At 32.9% G+C, this 21,902-nt stretch overlaps 1 protein-coding gene across 2 annotated transcripts; it reads left to right on the forward strand.

Moving 5' to 3' along the window:
- The first annotated feature begins 73 nt into the window (after positions 1-73).
- On the forward strand, positions 74-17,910 carry MFS16 (major facilitator superfamily transporter 16). Of its 2 annotated transcripts, none has more exons than XM_065350153.1 (13): positions 74-425; positions 4,237-4,403; positions 4,584-4,662; positions 13,552-13,687; positions 13,773-13,854; positions 13,947-14,137; positions 14,321-14,392; positions 14,496-14,597; positions 14,715-14,805; positions 16,789-16,937; positions 17,025-17,226; positions 17,318-17,418; positions 17,507-17,910. In XM_065350153.1, exons 1-13 carry the CDS (start codon positions 334-336, stop codon positions 17,576-17,578), a joined length of 1,536 nt encoding a protein of 511 aa, XP_065206225.1. In that variant the 5' UTR covers positions 74-333; the 3' UTR covers positions 17,579-17,910. The 2 variants fall into 2 exon arrangements, with proteins under 2 accessions (XP_065206225.1, XP_065206227.1); XM_065350155.1 differs by having other exon boundaries at positions 75-425; positions 14,342-14,392.
- Positions 17,911-21,902: the final 3,992 nt, after the last annotated feature.

The following is a 21,902-nucleotide window of genomic DNA, read 5'->3' on the forward strand; positions in this document are numbered from 1 at the left end:
CTGGCAACACTGCAATTTCAAAACACAGTGTTTTTTGTGTTTTTTTTTTTAGTGCTAAAAGTTTTGCTTCAGATGAGCTTTGGCTTACTCTTTGTTTTGTAACAGTTTTGAATTAACGTGCGGAAGATAGTGATTAGAATTATCTCTTGAAATTTTTTATTAACGTAGTTATATAAAAACATCATCTTTGTGATAAATTGATTTAGTTCACGGTTATCTGTCGCGTGCTTCGTTCCAGTATTACCTACGTAGTTTAAAAATGAGTACTTTTCGATCAGTTCGACGTTAACATTTTTGTATAATATTTTACCTTATTTTACTACAAAAGCTGAAATGCCACACGCGAAACCTGATATCCCTTTGGGGATACGCTGTATTCAAAAACTAGTTCCCAATGTTGTGATTACCAGTAGTAAAAATGTTGGGTAAGTTTTCTTTCAACTTGCGAATTTCGTTATCAGATTTCAGTAACTTACCTTGTACTTGTACTTACCTTACCTACCTAAGTATTTTTACGTCGATAATTTTCAAGTACTTTGAAAATTTGACCAATTTCCCTGTTAGAATATCCTCGTATGATAGCATAATTATTCTATTTATAAATATAGTCACGAGAATGTTAAGTCCAATGCATTTCACTTCAATACCGAACTCAGGAAGTAATTCCTTGAACACGTGCGATAATCGTGTTGTGAAACACGATCATATCAAACGTATTATAATAATATGAAGGGCATTAAGATGATGTCAACGTTTTGTTTTCATATGCACTCTATGAATTATTCTCAAATTACACAGTGTAATTTATTTAATGAAATATGATACCGGTTCAGTTTCATCTCAACGTGTTTTTTAGTCGCGTGTTACGATTTCCTCTGCAAAAAAGCAAACATAGGTATTACATTTTGTACGTCCATTGCTCAGATGAGCAAACATTAAACATTCATTAGCATTTTGTTACATTTTCAATTCAGTAACGATGATTTGTATTCCAATTGCGATAAAACGAGGTAAAAATGTAGCAAGGCTCGACCTTTGTACTATAGTTTTTTCGACGATATCAAGAATTTTCCATTGACATTTTTATCTCGAAATCGTACAATGTCGATAATTTTTGCTGATTTGAAGTAGGTTTCTTTGAATTGGCATCGGATTCAGGCAATGACCCCTTTATTACGTAAATGCTGAACACCTGAAAAATTCTGCTGACTTGGACTGTTCATTGTACCTATAATGTTTCATCAATTGTTTGCTTGTTTTTCAATGACGTAAATAATAAACACCTAATCAACATGCAATTCCATTCGATCGTTTAGCTGTTGTTTATCTCATTGTTTTCCTTTACACCTTGGAAAACAAACATACCTATACTTATTTGTAAATTGACTGGAATATTCAGAGATATAGACGCCATGGAGTTTCCACAAGTATTAGAATATAAAAGTAATTCCTGTGGAAATCGAGAAAAAAAACTACTACAACTCCAAGGGACCGAATTGATAGAAAGATTCAATCAAAAAATATATCTCTCGAGACGCATCTTTGGAACTTTTCATTCATTAACGCATAAACATCGTAAAACTGATTCAGAAAATTTCGTTCATGGATATTATTAATTTTGGAAAATAGAAGCTCCCCGAATGACAGTTTTTAGGGGGGGGGGAGAGGAATAGGGAAAATCTCAGCTGAAAATGGTGAAAATTTCCAATGTCCAGTTTTATTTCAATAGTAGGTTGTACGTAGGTAGGTCCTTCAATGTAGAGCCCGGATTTTGCCAAGAAGGTAGCAAAATCAGAATTTTATAAGCATCGAAATTAAAATTTGGGGTAGTTTTCTGAAAATCCTTCAAAATATATTATCATTTTACAAAATTGAAGGCAAAATGACTGCTCGAGCGAAATTTTTTTGAAAAATTGGTTCAGAAAACGAAAAAACTTTTTCAATCTTCATCCGCAAATAGGACATTTGTACTGTACTTTTCCCAACTGCTGATTCAGTGGACGATCTCAATTGAAGATTTAGTGAAACATTTTGCTCTGATAGCGAGTTCTTTATCTTACATTACCAAATCAATTAGTCAAACTTTGTTTCCAAGAATCAGCGGGCGACGACTCGGTATTTGTAGTGAAACTGATAGGTACTTAGTACTTAGTACTTACTTACTGCGTACTTAGTAACGATTGCCTGTGGATAATATTGAACAATATTGCCGAAAAAGTACGACTGATTCAGTTTTCCCAACATGTTCTTTATTTTACATTACAAAGTGAAAGTTTCATTCGATTAATTTTTATGCATTGCTCAAAAAATACAACTGGTTCAATTTTCCCAAATTCTTCTAAAAATGGAAAATTTTCCGAACTCATGCCTAAAAAAACTGACCAGGAGGGGACAGCTCCCCTCCTTCCGCCCCATCGGCAAGTCCCTGTTTGGAAAAATATCACCGAAGCGTATCCAAAACCTTTTTATTTAAGTACCCGAGTACTTTTTTATCTAAATCTACGTTGCATGCAGCTCGTAATAAAAATTTCTAAACGTATCAAATACCATGAAAATTTTCAAATTTATTACTAGAATCGATTTGAATTTCAATCAATCTTTATGACAGGTTAAAAGTGAGCAAGAATTTTCATTCTCTTTTTCCATTTCCATTGCGCAATCGAATCCACCAGCGTTATATTTTCTCGTCTTTGCCTTAATTTGTTTTATTATACGTGTATCATATCAGTATGCCAGTAAAAAGGATTAATTTACTTTTAATGAACCCATATCAACGTCGCTGATGGATACCTAATTGTTTTCTCGCCGGTTTCAAAATAGTACATAGTTTAAATTTTATGCACAGGTCATACTCTCGACGATACCTAATTGATAAATTGAAAATTCGAATTGAAAATTACACGTTCTGCGGATCAATTCGCTTAAAATAGATGACACTATATTCGGACCCTTTTATCAATTGCTGTTTCTTCATCGTCGTGGGTAATTGGACATTCGCTGAGATTCGTTTCCGTTGAAAAATTTTCTTTTTTAAATTTCGACAAGATGTGAATTTTTGGATGATCTTTCGAGTTTATCGTGGTTGGGATTGCGAATAACGCTTAATGAATAGCTCAATTTGCAGCAGGATTTCTTGAGAAAATTCAAGGCGATGTTTTGAACGAAATAAAATGAGGAAACACGTGGATGAAATCGATATAACCTTTCCTATTCGATGGCGGAAAAAACAATTGAATTTGTTAAAGAAATTGATCTTAATAATGGCTTTGTAGAAAAGTATCGAACGTTGGCGAAAACCCCTCTGATAAAATAACCAAATGGTCGGAATGGTCCAACTCTGGCGGAATTTTCATTTTGGAAATGAGTTTGGCACGTAGAGAAACTCATTGTGATGAAACTTCGACTCGATTTTTGATCGTGAATAATAATATGTAGGTATATAAAAAAAGTATCTAAAAGTGAGACGTAGTCTTTAGTACCAATTGTGGATTTTTTCAATATAAAAAAAAATTGAGATGTACCCATCCAAGACAAATGCTTGTGGAAACATTTAAAAATTTGTGAAAATTTTCTAACCTGAAGAAAAGACCAAAGAAAAAGAAAAGGCACTTTGTGGTAAAAAAAAGTTGAGAAAAACAAAAACCTTCAATTTTGAATTTTGCGCAGAATGTTCAGTTTTTGGCAAAATTGATTTTTTTTACAACGAAAAAATTGAAATAGGTAAATCTTTTGCTCAGAATAATTCAATAACAAATTTTCCTTCAAAAAAAATTGTAACTTCTTCTATCGTGAAGAAATCGTATAGCTCCATTTATTCCAATTTTTTCGTGGAATCCTTCATTTTTCCCAAAAATTGTTTTTTTTATGTCAAAAAATTCGTCATTCTTTCAACAATTTCTTTCTCAAAAAAAAAAAAAAAAAAATCGAAAATTGAAGGGTTTTATGAGGGGGGGGGGGATAGAGAAAAGAAAAAAATGTCATCAGTAAAGTATGATGTGAGTTCTTCAAGTTTTTTTCATTGGCCTACCTTTTGAGACATTTCGCACCAAAATACCTGTGGGTGATTGATTTTGAACTAGAATTGTAGAGGGGGACTTCTCAATTCAGACCATATAATTTTTATAAGGGTTTCATTGATCGAAATCATCTCTCTTATCGTTTACTTTAGTTGTTAATTAGTTACCTATTTTTGGGTCTACTTTAAACTAATTATATATCTCAATGAATTGTTTACAGATCTCGAGCATTAATATTATTTTTGACCTATATCATATACACAAGTTACCATGCGTCGCGGAAACCTTTGAGCGTCGTCAAAAGCCAACTTCACAGAAACTGTTCGGGTTTAAACCCGCCTGGGCCTATGCCGAATGACACAAACTGGTGCGACTGGGCGCCATTCAGTAAGTACATACAACATACTCAAGAGGCGTTTATGCCGAAAAAAATTTCATGTTCTAGAAATAATAAAGATCTCGGCTCCGATCCAATTTGGTCGTTGGTTGTCAACAAAGCCGAGATCATGAACCGAGATTAATTATGTAGATATGTGTAATTTTGTACTCATATGTTGTATTTTTCAGATGGCGAAGATTCGAATTCACTGTTTGGGCTGTTGGATTCGGCGTTCTTGTTTTCATACGCTTTCGCCATGTTTTTCAGGTCAGTTTTTTTTCTCCTTTCGAATAAGACGTTTAATGCTCAAAGATACGTGTATACCGTTATCATGTCCGTTGATTTTCGAGTATCCTAAAATATCGTGGGGTGTTTATGAATTGTATACGGGTCCCTAATTCTCAGAATATACCTCCGCAGCGAATTCTTCGAAGGATTTTTATCCGGTTCAATTGGCCGACAAAAAGGACAAGGGTGGTTGTGTTTTTCTAAAGAATAATGAAATTGGAAGCATTTATTAGGATGTTGTTGGGGGAAAGTCAAAGTGCATATTATAGTAATCTGTAGTCCGCATTTTATCTATGCACATCACATGGTATGCGATGTGTTTCTGAGTCATTTAGGTGTTCACAAACTGTTTTTTTTCTCTTTTTTTTCGTTATTATTTTTATCATTCTAGATCTACCCATTGTGTATGGTTTTAATGCGCTTGTTTGTGGCACACTTTTATCGATAAATCACCGCGATGTTAATATCGACTGATTATACTCCAAGGGTAACGTGTTAGAAAAATTCTGGTGCAAGGTAGATTTTTTCGTGCAGAAATAAACAGGAGTAGGTATTTTCACTCGATATTTTTTTCAACTTATCAGAGGAGATAATGAAAGGGAATTTTCCTACATTTTACAATTATTAGTTCGATCTACATGCTTAAATTTACGCGAGTTTATTATTTTCAATCTTTTTTTGTCTCAATTTATACCTATAAAAATTTATTTGCTGCCAGGCCGAACACGAGGTATTAATAATCGTGAAAAAATTCCTATTTTTTAATCCCCAGTCATAATCAACGAATAGAGGGAATTTTTATAGACGTTATTGATTAGCTATGAAAATTGTATAATATTGCATAAGTTGATAATGACTACCGGTCTGGTATGCACGTGGACCTTAATTGTTTGTAATGTATTGACCCTCTTTCTCCTCCCACCATCTCCAACCCTCCGTACGTTGCCAAGTCATCAGTCTTGAAAATGATAACGAACAATTAACGAGCTTGTATATTAGTATATAATACCTATGGTAGAAAAATTGAGAGGAATTCTAATAATTTTTTTCTAATCTGAGGAAATCGAAAGTCGTAAAATGTAAAAATGGAAGGCGAAGAGAGAAAGGGTTTGAAAGGAAAGTGAACTTTGAAATCAATTTGAAATGGTCATTTTCAAAGAAATATCAGCGTTCAGTTTTTCAGAATTTTAAAGAACACACTGAAAAGTTGAAAAAATTCCGTTTTCGCAATACTGAAAACAAAATGAAAACATGTATTTTTATATACCTCGAAAATTGTAATCCGGTTTGCACCAGTCACCATCAATTGATAAATTTTACAGGCATAGAAAATTATAAGTGAAAAAAAATCAGTGGTTTATTGCGATGCTACTTTTAGTTAATTTTTTAAGAAATCTCCCAAATGGGATCTTTCAGTTTTAGGATTTAAAAAATATAGTGATTATAAATGGTACTTGATACGAGGTATGGGAATAAAGTTCCAAGATTAGTACTCAGATTAGATTATAATATAAGTAGGTACGTGAAATTGATCTCAACTTGTCAGAAACAAGAGATATTTTTGAATTTTGTACGAGATTTTAAGTCAGTTGGTCGCGTTGTTTGCTGACTGAGATAGGAGAGTTTACTCAAAAAGCTGGAACGTCTAATGAGAGATGAGGTACATAGAAGACCTGTGAGACCAATTATGGGGTTGAAAAGAGATTTTTAAAAATATTAGAAGAAGCCAGAGAGTCCAAAACTTCACATGGAACCGATCATGAGAAATTGAGTGGTCGAAGGATGTCTCCCAGATGGGAAGACATCGAGAGATCGGTTATGTAGATGTTCAACTGTTCAAGTTCTCTGCCTTTGGAAACTTTATAAGCCACGCAACTCGAATTTTAAAATTATTAATAGGTATCTATTTTGATTATGTTCAAGGGCATTCGTGGAAGTGCCAAAAAATTTGATCAAAAAAATACCTAAGCCAATATTCGAATTCAGTGTCTTCTAATCTGTAATGATCAATATTTTATATGTAGAAAACGTTTATTCGGGTATTAAGCTGGATTGACAGCCACAATTGAAGCTAATTTAAAAACAATTTGCTTCAAGCTCTCCCGGAGTGTTGAGATGCCATTTGAAAATTAGGTACCTAGTTGAAAAAAACAGCCAGTATTCGAACTCAGCAATTTATAATTTTGTGAAAATCGATGCGATTACTCCTTATTTTGATAACTTCTCAATTTTTGTTTCTATACGTAAGGGATGAGGAATCAGGGTGTCTAACAGGTACTGCAGGTACTGCAAGTACTGTAAAAGTACTGCATTGAAATCCTCGGTACTGCAAGTACTGCAAAGTACTGCATTTTGCCTGAAAAGTACTGTATTTTTTCTCAGAATCATTGATTTAAAATTTTTTAAAAACCTCAAAATGAATTAATTGGTGAAAATTTAAAAAAAAAATGTTCATTTTGTACCTCAAAAGATGGCAACACTTGTTGAATTAATACTTGTAAAAATTTTATTAATTATCGACGAATTCCAACTGGTTCAGAAATATTTTTTTTTCTTTGGAGGGGGGGGGGGGGTCGGTGTAAGCTGGATAAAAAAAATAAGGTAATGCAAAAGGTACTGTAAAAGTACTGCATTTCTTCGGAGAAATTTTGTTAGACACCCTGGGAATGACGTGTTGAATCTGAAAAAGTTAGTGAATACTTATTCGAACTTGGATATTTTTAGTGGTGTTGATATACCTGATTTTTGATATAATATCGATATTTTCAAAAGAAATGTCGATATATCGTCGATTGTCGATATTTTAACATAGAATTACAAAAATATCAAAAATTCAGTGTAATCAGCAGGTATACAGTTTTTTTGGTAGAGATTCAAAATTTTCATTCAAAAATGGAATTTTTTACATTTAGAAGGCTTCGAAAGAGGGAGGAGCTAAATTATATTTTTGATTAGGTATTTACTAAATTTGAAGTAATTTTTTGTTCAAGTTAGGTACATATGTGTTTTTCACCAAAATTTTCTCAGTTTTTTCAATTTTTTATTTTTGAAAATGTAAGTTCGAAGATTTTCTAAGTACCTATTTCAAAATTTTCTATTTTGGAGTAGGGATGGTTCAAGTGATCTTTTGATGTCCTTGGTACGATTAAATCATCACGTTCAAACTATTAGAAAAGTTGAAAGTTATTTTTTATCAAGTTCAGGAGTTCTCAAAATAATAGTTCTTTCCCTAAAAAACATGAAAATTTTGTGATTATCTTCTGAATAACCAATAGTTTATAAATGTACTTTATTCGTGATAGTGAACGTCAAAGGGTCACCTCATTTTTTTTTCGAAACATGAAAAATTTAGAAAAAAAATTGAAAAACATCACTCTTCCTCTTAGTACGTATAATCTTTCAAAATTTGGCAGTTTGCAAGAAATTGCTTGTACGTGAAAATTACGAAGCTAGCTGAAGATTAAGATGAAAATTACGATAGTGTCGTGGCTTTACAACACGTTTATTCGAACCATTTTTTCGGATTTTCTTCTTGTAAACGACTTTCAACGGTAAAACCTCATGATAACGTTCATGAAGAGGTCTTAGCACCGAATATTAAAACGTGTAATAAATTTTGCATAAAATAATTACATTGTTTTGTCGTACCTAACATGTAAATTGGTTGGATTTTTTATAATTAATTCGAGCTTCAAAAATATTTCCTAATTAGTTACCCGGCACTTGAAATTTTTTTCTTTTTTAAATCAGGTCACACAGTTGAAAATTGTTTACAATTTGCGAAACAGCCGATATTTTCATTAAAACTCAAACTTAGCCAATTTTCTCGCAGTCAACAAAAAAATCGTTTCTTCAAACTTACTTAATAAACACGAATTTGTCCGTTCCTGCGTCGCAAAAAAAAAAAAATGCAATAATTTCAAGAGGTGGATTAGAGCATTGCCTCGATTATTAGACATCGACGTATACGGAGGTAATTATAATTAGTCACATTTTGTTCGTACTGAGAATGCGGAGGTGTGTTTCGAGAATTGGATTTTTACACAGTTTTCGAGCGTTTTGTAAACTACGTGCGTCGATTACTGTGCCAAAGTGACAACTCGAATAGGTGGGTAAATAAAGCGAACCAGAAATTTATGAGATAACATGGGCCAAGTTCATTACACCAGATCAGCCAGGTCTTGAAAAATTGTCAACATAATCCCTATAGATATTACATATTACAGATTTAAAATTTCAAAAGTTCTCCGTTGCTTTTTTTCATTGTGTAGTAAAGTGATCCGAATATTTGTAAATATGCACAATTGAAATTTACGTAGTATCGTACGTAATACTTACGAAGGTGTTTGTGCATGTGATTTGATATATCACGACAGTGAAGCTTCGTATTGGTCGAGGTAATCTGATAATTTTAATTCACGCTTTGCAGCTTGTAAACAGATCAAATTAAATGACGTATCGGCTTAGGTGTTGTACGTATTTGTGTGAAATACAGATTATGGAACAGTTTACTTATCTAACGCATTCGTAAATTTAAAATTTGGGTATTTCCTATGCAGATTGGAGAGCTCTCGCCAAATTGTCACGATATTGAAACGTGCACTTTCGAGAGAAATTAAGTACCTACTACAATACTATACATTTACATATGTATGTAGGTGTTTAGGCACAGAACGAAATAATCATTCAACGTAGTTATATGTACGATAGATTATTGTATAGGAACACTTGAACAGGGCGCATTACACACATTATGCAGTTTTTTAAACGTTTCAAATGAACCGTATCGCATCTGTACCTATATATACACTACGCGAAAAGGAAAATTATGTAATTAATCTCGTACGATGATGACGTAGCTGAAAAAATTTAAAAATCATTTTAACGAAGTGGGTACCTTGATGGGTTAAAAGTTTTTCAAGCTATGGTCGGAACTCGAGAATATGTTAATTAATACTTATTTCTGTTTTTTGTTCTTCTCTTTCTCTGTCTGTATAACATTACACCTCTTAATGTGGCGAATAAAGTTAATGAGTCAAAGAAAAATTGAAAGCAGCGTGGAAAGGGTACAAAGTTCATTCGAAATCAAAAGTGAATCTTTCTAATAAGAATACACGTAAATGTGTGAGTGCAAATATACTCGTACGAATAATGTTCCTAATTTAGATAACAAATTTTATACTTTTACATCAGTTAACATACTTAATTTCGGGAAATTATACCTATACAACTGAAATACATTCATTGATTGGAAACTTTGTTGCTCGCGAGTTACATAATGGAAAACATTATCAAGGGCTAGTGCTAATAAAGTGAATAAAATTCAATGTAGGGAGTCAAAAGTTATGAGTAGGTGATTATAATTTTTGAAAAAATGATTTAGTAATTTTCCAAAGTAAAGTCATTGAAAACTTGAATCGTTCCTTGTCAGTTCGTTGTTCTTCTGTGACCCATATGAGGAATGAAAAAAGGAGAAAGTTGGAGTTTTTTTATCTCAGCAATTTTTGATCAGACTTGAAACCAGTGCTGAATTTGATAATATTGAAAATAATTTGATTCGATTTTGAAGTTTTGAACAAAAGTTCTGATGGAATGAAAAAATTTCAAAAAAGAGAAAATATTAAGGTGTGGTCCCGATGTAAATATTGTTTTGGATTTTTGCCCCCCCCCCCCTCCCCACCACAATACAATTCCAAATTGGCAGACGTCGATTTTCCAACCACCAGGGATGCTACGCGGTTACTTTTTAAGTAACCAAGTTACTAAAGTTACTAATAGTGACTTTTGGTTACTTTTTACAAATTTTGGTTACTAAAAGTTACTTTTTCCGAGTTTTTTCACAAATATCCTTTTTTTTCTTCAAAATTTAACCCAGAACTCTTTTTCTTTTCATAAAAAATGATGTTGTTTTACCTCTCAGGAATTGTGAATTTTCGAAAGCTTTTGCCCTCGCTTCGCTCGGGCTTTTCTTCATATTTCTATGAATATACCTACGCATAATAATTTCCTGAAAAATTAAAAATTTTGAAGCCAAGAAAATCAACTTTTTACTTACATCATCAGGAATGACGTTGTTTTACGTCTCATATCATCAATTTTCGCAGCTTTCGCCCTCGCTTCGCTCGGGCTTTTACTAATATTTTACAAATAACAGATAGGTACCTATGTGTATGTAGTTTTCTGAAAACTTTTAAAATTTGAAAATCAACTTCTTGCTTAAAAAATGAGGTTGTTTTATGTTTCGAATCATAAATTTTTCGCAGCTTTCGCCCTCGCTTCGCTCGGGCAGATATGAATTCTACTGCTACAATTTTCAAACATTTCCTAAAATGGAAAAATCAACTCGACAAATTCCAAAAACATATAATCTCATCAATATCTGACCAATTATTTGAAAAAATCTTGTTGTTGGGTGGGGTGGGGGTGTGGTGGTAGAGTAAAAGTTGGGAAAATCTAGCGTGAAAAGTTGGGAGAATTTCAGTCTCTCCCCCCCCCCACACATCGCTTCATCACACCTCTGAAAATAAAATGTACTGGTTTTGTATGGATCAGAGTTTTTCGGTCACCTCACCTATATTTTTTGCATTGAAAATTTTTTTGGTCACTTTTTTGGTTACTTTTTGGTTACTTTTTCCAGCTTTTTTGGTTACTAAAGTTACTTTTTTTGAGAAAAATTTGAGTAGCATCCCTGAACCACGAGTATTCGACATTCGTGCTAAAGTTAATTTGGACCGATCCTAGGACGTTTTTAGGAAAACTGGGATTTCTAAAAAGTCGCTGGAACCTCCGAAACGGTTTGAAACCACCGCCAGTTGACTCAGCACGTTACAATTAGCTTACAGTATGAATTTCAGCTTTTCATCTTCATTTTTCAAAATTTAATGAAAAATTTCAAGTTCAAAAAATCTGCTGGAGACTTCAGAAGTGCTCAAAACGGCTGGAAACTGTTTCCAGTCGATTCGGCGGGCCTTAAATAGAGCACATACCAAATTTCAGCTTTCTAGGTTAATTTGGTGAAATTTTGTGTTTTTTTTTCATTTTGGGCTCAAAGATTTTCAAACATTTACGAAAGGTTGAAAATGCACTTCGGCTCTTGAAATTTTGGCTGGTGATATATTTTTGCATTAACTTTCAATCTATAGCTTTGTCCGGTTCAAGAATTTCCGTAAACAATGTTTAGTTGTTAACCCTTCTGTACAATGCCCCTTTATGTTGAAAAAATCAAATAAATAAAGCAGAAGTCGACGAAAATTGTTTGAAAGTTTTCAATTTATGCGTCAAGGTTCCTCCAAATAATCCTCTTTCAAGGAAAAATCTTCTTCAGAGCTCTTCAAGTGATGTAAGTTTCCTTTTATAAAGCCTCAAAAAGGTTGAAAAAATCCCCATAAAAGCAAAACAACGAGAATTTTTATTTATGTTTCATTTCTTGCGTCACTGTTGGTTTAAATGAACTCATTTTTAGAAACAATTTCCCCTTGTCTCATAAAAAGTGTTGGTCTTCCTGTACAGAGCTCCTCGAAGCTTCAATAAAACAATTGAATGAAAGAAATTTTTCCAAAATTGGAAGGCTCTGGAAAATTTTTTCTTGAAAAGAGAACTAGTTAGAGTGATGATGTATTTTAAAAAAATGTCTGCTATTTAATTTTTTCTCATTTTTTCCAACTTTTTGTGGCTTTGACAGATGGGACCACATGATTCGTGACAAGGGAAGAAATTTTTTCTTGAGAAGAACTACAAAATGATGACGCATAAAAATGGGAAATTAAAAAAAAAATAGTCACTGAATTGCGTTCTTCTATTTGACTTTTTGATTTTTTTCAACATTTGGGGCTCCGTAAGGGAGACTAACACAGCTTTAGAGGCCGGCAGAGGTGTTTTTTTTCAAAGATGGGTCAAGTATTTAGAAGAATTCTGTGGCAGAAATTGAGAATTTTCCATAAAATATTTTTCATCACATTTTTTTGATTTATGATAAAAGCCACCGGGAGCCCTCTGTAAGGGTTTCAAGGGCTTCCTGAAGCCCTGCCTCCTGTTTTGGCGGTACACAGTTAATTGAATTTTCGATTTGGTTGTCCATTCCTTGGACACCCTGTACTGTACCCTATCTACACTCCCTTCCTTTTAGTTTTATCCTGTTGGTAACTTCTGATTAAGAAGTGTTCAAAGTTTTGCAGCTTATCAGCTGTTATATTTCCGACAACCTTATCAATTCAATTTCTGCGAATACCCATAATTTTACTGATATATTTTTTTGAAAAAATCGCTAATATCGTTTGTCTTTATAGTGAGAGAATTTCATTTTTGAATGCACGGGGTTCAAATATGTATCAATTCAGTTGTGGTCCACGTACCTTATTTCTTAGGAAAATGTCGAGCTTACAGAGAGATAAAAAATAAATCAAAATAGACAGCCAGAAAATTCAAAAGTTTTCTGGATCATTCTGAAACTGATCAGAAGAAACGACTATTGACCATTGATTTCAAAATCCAAAATTAAACCAATTTTGAACTCCCAGATAATTTTACCCAAAAATACCCTCTCAACGAGTAACTCGAAGAAGAGAAGACCAATGCAATAAATGCGAAAAAAAACTCGCAGTCATCATCTCGTAGGTGTTTAATGATCCCGAATCTAATTTAATCAAAGAACGTCTCGAAATACGGGCTCACTAACCCCTATACTAGTATTAATCATCCGTTTCGTGAATTCGTCTCACAATCAGCCAATTAATCTCGTTGTGAAAATCAATTACTGCGACTCAGAGCACACGTGAAAAAAATACCATTAGGTATCAAAAAAGGAAGCAAAAAAAAAGTTAGAATCGAAACAGGAGTATACTCATGGATTGTGTTTTTCGTTTGTTACAGCGGTTTTGTGGCGGAAAGAAGTAATTTAAGGTATTTTCTAAGCGGCGGTGTATTGCTATCCGGAATAGCTTGCTATTTATTAGGAGTTAGCAGAGAATACGATATTCATAACATTTGGTATTTTGTAATTGTTCAAGTAAGTTTTTACCTTTTTTGAATCTATAAAAGGGAAATTTTAAAAAAATTTGTATAATAATTTTCATTGTTTTTTTTTCTGCTAGATTTTCGGCGGAATATTCCAAACCACTGGATGGCCCGGTGTGGTGGCTGTGATGGGTAATTGGTTCGGCGAAGGCAAAACTGGTCAGTGGTGTTTGAATTTTCTGCCAATAAAATACCTTCTACCAATTTCATTAATCGAATTGGTTTGCAAAAATTTGAACGATTTCTTACAGGATTCATTTTTGGTGTCTGGAATTCGCATACATCTGTTGGTAACATTTTGGGTACCCTGATTGCCGGCCATTATGTCGAATCAAATTGGGGATATTCGTTTATAACTTTGGCGTACGTGATGATTGGATTATCTGTGATTGTATTTTTGTTCCTGTTACCAGAACCTTCTCAACCGCGTACAAATGGAAGAGTAAGCAAAATTCCATTCCTTCGACCCATCGTATACTGATGCTTATTCCTTCTATCCTGTTGAAAATCATTCAAACAAAATACGACAAAGATTAATTATATCTCCATTTCCAAATTTTTGGAAAAAGCATCAGAAATGAGTGTATTTTAAAAACGAACCGTTTGAGATTAATTATTTTTGAAGTTTACTTCTTACGAATTTCAGGCAGTCAATACAGAAACCGACGACCATTCCGGCACCACTGGATCAGAAGATGTAAGTACCAAGTATAATATTCAAGCTCACACAACGTGGCCATTTTTAGTAAATTTTTCAAGTCATATGTAATTAGATACACGAAATTTTTTCTTGTTTTTAGACCGATGATAAAGCCAGGGTCGAACAAAGGCCTATTCTGACGCATAATGTTAATGTTGGACAAGCAAAGCCTATTGGATTCTTTGACGCCGTATGTGTTCCTGTGAGTATACCTGCACCCATCTGTTCATTACTCATTGAATTTTTTTTAATGAATTTTGCAACGTATTATTCATTTATAATCGAAATTATTACTTACCCACCTTTTTTATGTCAACAGGGTGTAATCGAGTTTTCCTTATGTTTATTTTTCGCCAAACTAGTGAGCTATACTTTCTTATACTGGTTGCCATTCTACATTAACAATACGAGTGAGTATAAAAATAAAGTTATAAAAATTAAGCAAGATGGTCTAGTAACCTCGTGATAATGTAAAGAGGATTACACTCTACGTTGCAATTTATTTATACAGAATGCATTTTACTGCAGTTTTAAAATATTGAGAAATAACTTGAATTATTATGGGGATTCTCATGAGAAGCTTATGATTGTTTTATTGCGATTTTTTTTTATAATCGTTGATTCAGCTAGATTAAAATTATGCGTAGGTAGTGTTGAATTGTTTGGGTAATTAGTCAGAATTTCGAGTAAACTCGAATACGATTTTTAGACTTTTTTGTACTGGAAAACGTCATCTGATTTTTTTTAAGGTGACCATTTTTTAAAAGTCTATCATTGTGAGAATATTGTGGTTTTTTTGACGATTCATTCTTTCAAGCATAATTTTTTGTACCTAGTTGTAAAAAAATCTGATTTAGGTATACGATTTTTAAACTTCGAGACGAGTTTTCTTGATAAGGGGTTATCAATCAATGCATTTTATTTTCATGGTGAACTAAAATTCAGAATTTTAATTTTTGTATCTCATTTCCTTTCACAAATTCCGTTCAGAAAAAGTTTTCTGATTAAATTTTTTTTTTCTTTGGATGACACTGACATCTAAAAAAATGAATGATTTTGTCAGAAATCTCGAATTCTTATCAATACTATTTTTTATGGCTTTCGCTTCGGAAAATCAACATGTTTTTTTCCACATGTTTCAACTTCGAAACATCCATTCTATAGTGATGAATTTAATATTTTCAATACGTAATTCCAATTTACCCAATTTTCAAAACTGTGCTGAACAGCCTGATTTAAAAAATTATCGTTTTTTTTTATTTTCATGATTATTATAAATTATTGTGGAAACAGATATGATTTCCACTTTTTTGTGAAGACAATTTCTGAAAGGCGAAGGATAGGGAAAGCGGTGCAATTGGTCTTTCAAAAAAGTTTTTGGAAAAATCATAAATTGTGTGTATGACTTTGAGTAATCAACATTTCAAAAATTGTTTGTATAAATCACCTGAAAATTATTGGTGATCGCGATTTTTTTTTTAAATTAGCGAATGTTACAATCTTCTAGGAATAGTATTCTAATCAAATTTTGTCTTAATAATTTAAATTCATAAAATTCATCAATTTTGTAATTATTATTTTTCATTACGATTAATTTTTAACAATGTTTCAAAAATGGTTCGAACATTATTAAAATACAGTCGATAGTAATATGTAAAAATACAAACAAAATTTAGTTATTCTTCCTACCACTTGACTAGATTTTTTGCCATTTTGCTCGACCTCCTTCAATTGTGTGAATTCATCGGAATGATAAGATTAAAGTGTTCGAAAAATTTGAATTTCTCTTGTACTGTCCAGAATTTACGAGTAGAATTATTTGAAAATCTCGCGATAGGAAGGAAAATGAGAAGTCAACTGTACTGTGAAAAAGTTGTATTCTATTTTTGTTTTTTGTTTTTGGTTTGTTCAATGTGAAAAGGAGGTACCTCCACTTCAGTTCAGCCCTACACAAAAAATTGAGTCCTAAAATTGTTATTCTAATTGAATTTTTGTAAAAAATTATGTTTTTAAAATTATTTATTGTGACGATCGATTCGTGATGTGTGATGTGATCCACTTGTAATAAATTTTCATACACCAGAAAACTATACTCATAAAAACGTTTTAAAATCCCTATTTGGATCATTTTTCAGATTTCGATATGCGAACAGGGGAAAACATTTTTGAATGAGATATCAATATCATCAATCTAAATTCTTGAGAAATTTTAATTGTCTAAAATTGCATTTTTCTGAGGTTTTGATTTTTTAAGAGATATTAGTTTCGATGGTCTCTATTTTAACAGCATTCTTTTTTTAAAATGTTAACCAATTTTTTACGATTTTTTTTTCTAATATTGTGAGGTATTTATTCTTCTATTTCTCAATTTCGAATCTTCTGTAATGTTTTAGCCAAGTGGAATGTCGAAATGAGTGCCACATTATCAACGTTATTCGATGTCGGAGGTATATTCGGAGGTATATTTGCTGGTTTGGTCAGCGATGCGACTGGACTACAGGCTTGCACTTGTGCCATCATGATAATATGCTCAATTCCATCGGTAGGTTGAACCTAAATCGAGTTCCGAGTTTGATTGCAGTTTTTCTTTGTCTTCTAATCCGTGTCTTGTTATTTTGATTACGTATAGCTTTACATGTATTCTTTATTTGGAGATCAATCGGAAGCTCTTAGCATTATATTATTGCTTGTAACCGGAGCGTTAGTGAATGGGCCTTATGCATTGATTACGACGGCTGTGTCTGCGAGATTAGGAGTTGACCCGTCTCTGGCCGAGAATTCTAAAGCCATATCGACAGTCACAGCCATCATTGATGGAATGGGCTCAATCGGTAAGCATTTTTGCTACATTATTGTTTAGTCAAATTCTGATTTTTTTTTTTTTTTTGATAAAATGGCGAATAATCACTATTATCATTACAGGAGCGGCTGTTGGACCTCTATTGACTGGTTTTGTATCGACGTATGGAAGTTGGGATGAGGTATTTATTATGTTAATGGTTGCCGATTTCTTCGCCTTATTGGTAAGTGACAATTTTATGATTGATCAAAAAATGTTGACCACCTGTGTAAAATGAGACGATACTAATTACGATATTTTTATTTGCACAGACTCTGAGTCGTTTGCTGAAAAACGAAGTAAATAAATTTTCGAGATCACGCGTACACGGATGGAGCAGTTAATTCATTGGTGAATGATGATGTTATTTTTATCCCTTGAACTGGAAACGATTGAGTTTACCGTTAGGTGAACGAATGTCATTATAATGTTGCTCATTTTTAACACGAGCCCGTGTTTCATTTGTAATTTTGTTTTTTTTTGATACTTGTGCCTTTTTATGATTGCATTTCGTCTCTAGATGCTGGAATACCAATAAGAGATAATGAGAAAATTAAGGACTGAATGTTATTTATTATTACAACGATGTTAATTTTTATTATTCTTTTCATCTATCGTCTTTCGTTGTTTTGTTATGTTGTACTTTTTAATAAAATATTTTTCTTCCTTTTTGTGATACAGGGATGTTTTTTTTTGGTAGAGTGATAGAGTATTGTATCGTGCAACAGAAATGTGTAATTCGAAGTACAGACTATTATCATGGGTAGAAGAAGGTGGATATTTATTTATGTGGTACATTAATATATTATGATTGTCTCTAGGTTGATGGGTTATCGATTGACCTCGCCGACATCAGTCTCGGTAGATCTGAGATGAATTATTAATGGTGAAAATTTATAGTACTGTATGTAGTATGTTTCGGGCCATCTTCAAAATCAGATGACTGAATACATATGTGACGATTAAGATGATTGAAATTTAAACGAGTCGAATTTTGCCATTTCAGTGAAGGACAGAAGGAGGAGTTTCTTGGAGAAAGTTTTTTCTAGTTGATGTTGGCGTATTTTTTAAATTGTTTACGCCGAAAAATTATTTATCACAATTTTCTGTACTTATTTGAATCGAAAATTAAATTTTTGACGTGAAACGGACATAAAATTGAAAATAATACGATAAAGGATAAAAAATTGAGTCAATTTTTTTGTGACTCACATATTAAATAAAAAGAGTACCTAAAAAATTAATTTCCATTACATGAACTTATTTATTTGAATAGTGGTCAAATGAATAAAATTGGGAAATCCCACACTTGCAGTAGCCGTTCTTATCAGAGCGTTCTTCTTGGAAATAATTCATTGCATAAATCTGAACTTTAGGTACATTTCGCGTTCATAATCACAAATTTCCAAGAAACATTTGCTATTCTCGTTAGTCATAGGAAGATGAGAAATTTGACCTACCTATCAGTCAGTATGATAAAATCAACTTATATGAAACGTATGTTTTGCCTATTCAGAAGTTTGAAGGGACAATGAAATTATGAAATAGTATAATAAGATGAATAGAAACCAATCTGGTAGGTATGCAATAGGATTTTCCGAATTTTAGCAAATTGATGAGTTTTTTAGCAAAATAAAAATGTAAGAATTTTTCAAGTACTTAAAAGAGGACTGAAGGATCGATTATTTTAGTATGAAAATTTTGAAGATGTAGAGATCTAACTTTTGAAGTCGAACAAAAAAAGGTCTTGTACTAAAACGATCGGTAACTACATTATTTATTTTCGGAATTCGATGTGTTTTAAATACTTATTAGTAGACAACTATTTTGAAAATTCAAAAAATCGCAATTCAAATTACATTTTTTCCGATTTTTCCAATTTGAAATTGAGCACGTAATATAAAATTGTTCAAATTTGTACATAACTTCAGAATCCGAGCTTATAATTATGCAGTTCGTTCTGTTTTGAAAATTGATCATTTTGTTATGCGAAGAACTTTTTTTTGTTTGTCTTCGAAAGTTAATTAAACAAGAAGTGATGTTCAAAACTAGGACAAGTTCGAGAAGAACATAATCTTTTCTCTGAACACGTTTCATTTTGGAATCTTGGTACCCTGGAAGAGCACAGACCCCTTTCCTCACTTAATTTTGGTCAGGTTTTCATAAAAATTGAAAATCGTGTAACATGTCGTGTGGACTTTTTCAAATTACCAATGAAATTGTGAAAAGTTGATGAATTTTTATATTTTTGGAACTAATTTGCTTCAATTGTATCTATTTTTTACCCAAAAAAGCGCTAACGACCAAACAAAAGCCCCAAAAAAGCAAAATTTCTGCCTTTTTGGCCCAAAATAAGCATTTAAAAGCATTTACACCTAAAAAAAGCAAAAAAAAGCACTATCAACTTTTACCATTCGCCTCAGAATGGAATGAATCGCAAAGAAAATGTATTTATGCCGTATTGGGTGTAGCTACGAGTACAAAAAAAAGCATTATCATAAAAATCCTAGCCCTACCAATTACCTAACCTCTAAATTCCAAAAACAAAAAAAGAAAAATTCGTGTAACCTTGGGTTTGTTAGGTTTTTAGGAGTACAATTTCGGATTTATTATTTTTTAGGTAGGAATTTTTATACGCTACTAAATTTTTTGATTCCTAAGCCCCAAATTTAAAAAAAATCAAAAATTCTTATAGTCTATGGTTTGCTAAGGAGCTCATTTTGAATTTCAACTTATTTTTTTTTTCAATACAAGTCTCTTAGGTTTTGATTAAGCCTCAAATTTAAGAAAAAAAAATTGAAAAATTGATGTGAGCTATAGTTTTTTTTTGGCTTTTAAAGATGCTGATTTCGAATTTCAACTCATTTTTCTCAAAAGAGCCTCATTGACCCCACAATGGATTTGTAAAATTCCTGAAATCAGCGTCTATGGAAATTCACCAACGCATAGGTAACCTGACTTTCTGAATTTCATGAGAAAGAGGAAAAGGAAGAGTAGAGAGGTGGGGAGGATAATAAAGACCACCTTTTGAAAATTCATTCGGTTTAAATATCACACGACGCTTTCAATTTTTAGGTTTGGTGAAATGTCCATTTAAAGTGAAATCTTTTTCCTTTTTTTGGGGGGGGGGGGGAGAGAATTTGATGGAGCCTTGGAAAAAATTGGGGCCAAATGACCTCAAAAGTCAACAAGTCGTAGAAAAAATATAAAATTTTCACATCAATGCTTAACCACCTCCCTCCCCCTTTGCAAGAACTCACACTTTGAAAAAATTTCAAGCGTTTCAAAAATCCCGGTAAACACACCGAACGCGAATCGCCGGCGGAAATCGCGGTCGCGAAAATCGCGTTCGATTCGCCGGCGAATAGAAGGCAGAAATCGCAGTGAAAAAAATGAAAAATCTCGTTGAAAAAATCGTAGGCGTATCGCGGGCGAATAGACGGCGGAAATCGCAGTGAAAAAAATGAAAAAACTCGTTGCGAAAATCGTAGGCGTATCGCCGGCGGATTCAGCAGTGATATTTTCAACGCGATACTCGCGTTCTATCCGCCGGCGAATCGAACGCGACAATCGCGCTGAAAAAATTTGAAAAAAACACTGCTGAATCCGCCGGCGATACGCCTACGAATTTCGCAACGATCTTTTTCATTTTTTTCAGCGCGATTTCCGCGGTCTATTCGTCGGCGAATAGAAGGCGAATTTAGTAGAGTTCTTTTACAATATTTTTCATGCGATTTTCGCATTTGTTCCGCGTTCAATCGAGTGAGCATTCAGATGTTCTTACGCAAGCATGCAATAACGAGCAGAATGTTGTGTTTTTTTTTTATCTTTTCGTTCGTGTTTATTTCAAATTAGTTTTCTGGTGTTGAATTTTGATTAATTTTTTTGGAGTGATAACGAACAATTTTATTTCGTGGTGTGTACATAGAATAAATTTTTCGGCGATGAGTCAGATTGGAATTTTTTTGTGATTATTTCTAATGAATTTTTTTTTAGCAATTTTTGACACTTTTTTGTGATTTTTAAAATAAATTTTTCACTGTATTGATTCAAATTTAATTTTTTTATTCAGCTTGGAATTTTTCATGGTGATTTTGAACTGTTTTTTAGTGATGAATTCCGATAAATTTTTGATGATTTCAAATGGATTTTGTATGGTGACTTAGAATAATTATTCTAAATCTCCATAATTCAATTTTTGTGTTTTTGGTTATTTTAATAAATTACAATTGATGTTGTTGCATTCTTGTGTGAAGTGATTTACCCAAGTATAGGTACTTCATCGTTTTTTCTTTTGTTATTTCCTAGTTTGTCTTCCTACATCAGAATCAGAAAGCATTCTTCACTTAATTTACTCGTTATTTATTTTGTTTTCTTGATTTTTAATTATGTAAACAAGTAAATTACTCGTAAAATTAATTGAAGAATACGTTCTGATTCTAATGTGGGAGAAGAAACTAGGAAAAAACCAAAGCAAAACATCATTGCGATTATCGCCTTCGAATCGCCTTCGAATCGCGTTCTATTTCAACAGCGATATCACTGCGATTCCCGCCGGCGTATCGCCTTCGGATTCCGCTGCGGAAAAAGCGGACATTTTCGCCGGCGATTCGAACGCGATTCCCGCCGGCGATACGCCGGCTGCCAATACGATGATCGCCTTCTATT

This window comes from Planococcus citri, chromosome 2, assembly GCF_950023065.1.
Source record: "Planococcus citri chromosome 2, ihPlaCitr1.1, whole genome shotgun sequence".
NCBI lineage: Eukaryota > Metazoa > Arthropoda > Insecta > Hemiptera > Pseudococcidae > Planococcus > Planococcus citri.

What these genes read in the sequence shown, in the direction of transcription:
- MFS16 (XM_065350153.1), top strand. Translation starts at nt 334, where the DNA reads ATGCCACACGCGAAACCTGATATCCCTTTGGGGATACGCTGTATTCAA. An exon ending in ACCAGTAGTAAAAATGTTGG is followed by an intron (nt 426 to 4,236) that starts GTAAGTTTTCTT and finishes AATTGTTTACAG; the next exon opens with ATCTCGAGCATTAATATTAT. An exon ending in TTGACGCCGTATGTGTTCCT is followed by an intron (nt 14,598 to 14,714) that starts GTGAGTATACCT and finishes TTATGTCAACAG; the next exon opens with GGTGTAATCGAGTTTTCCTT.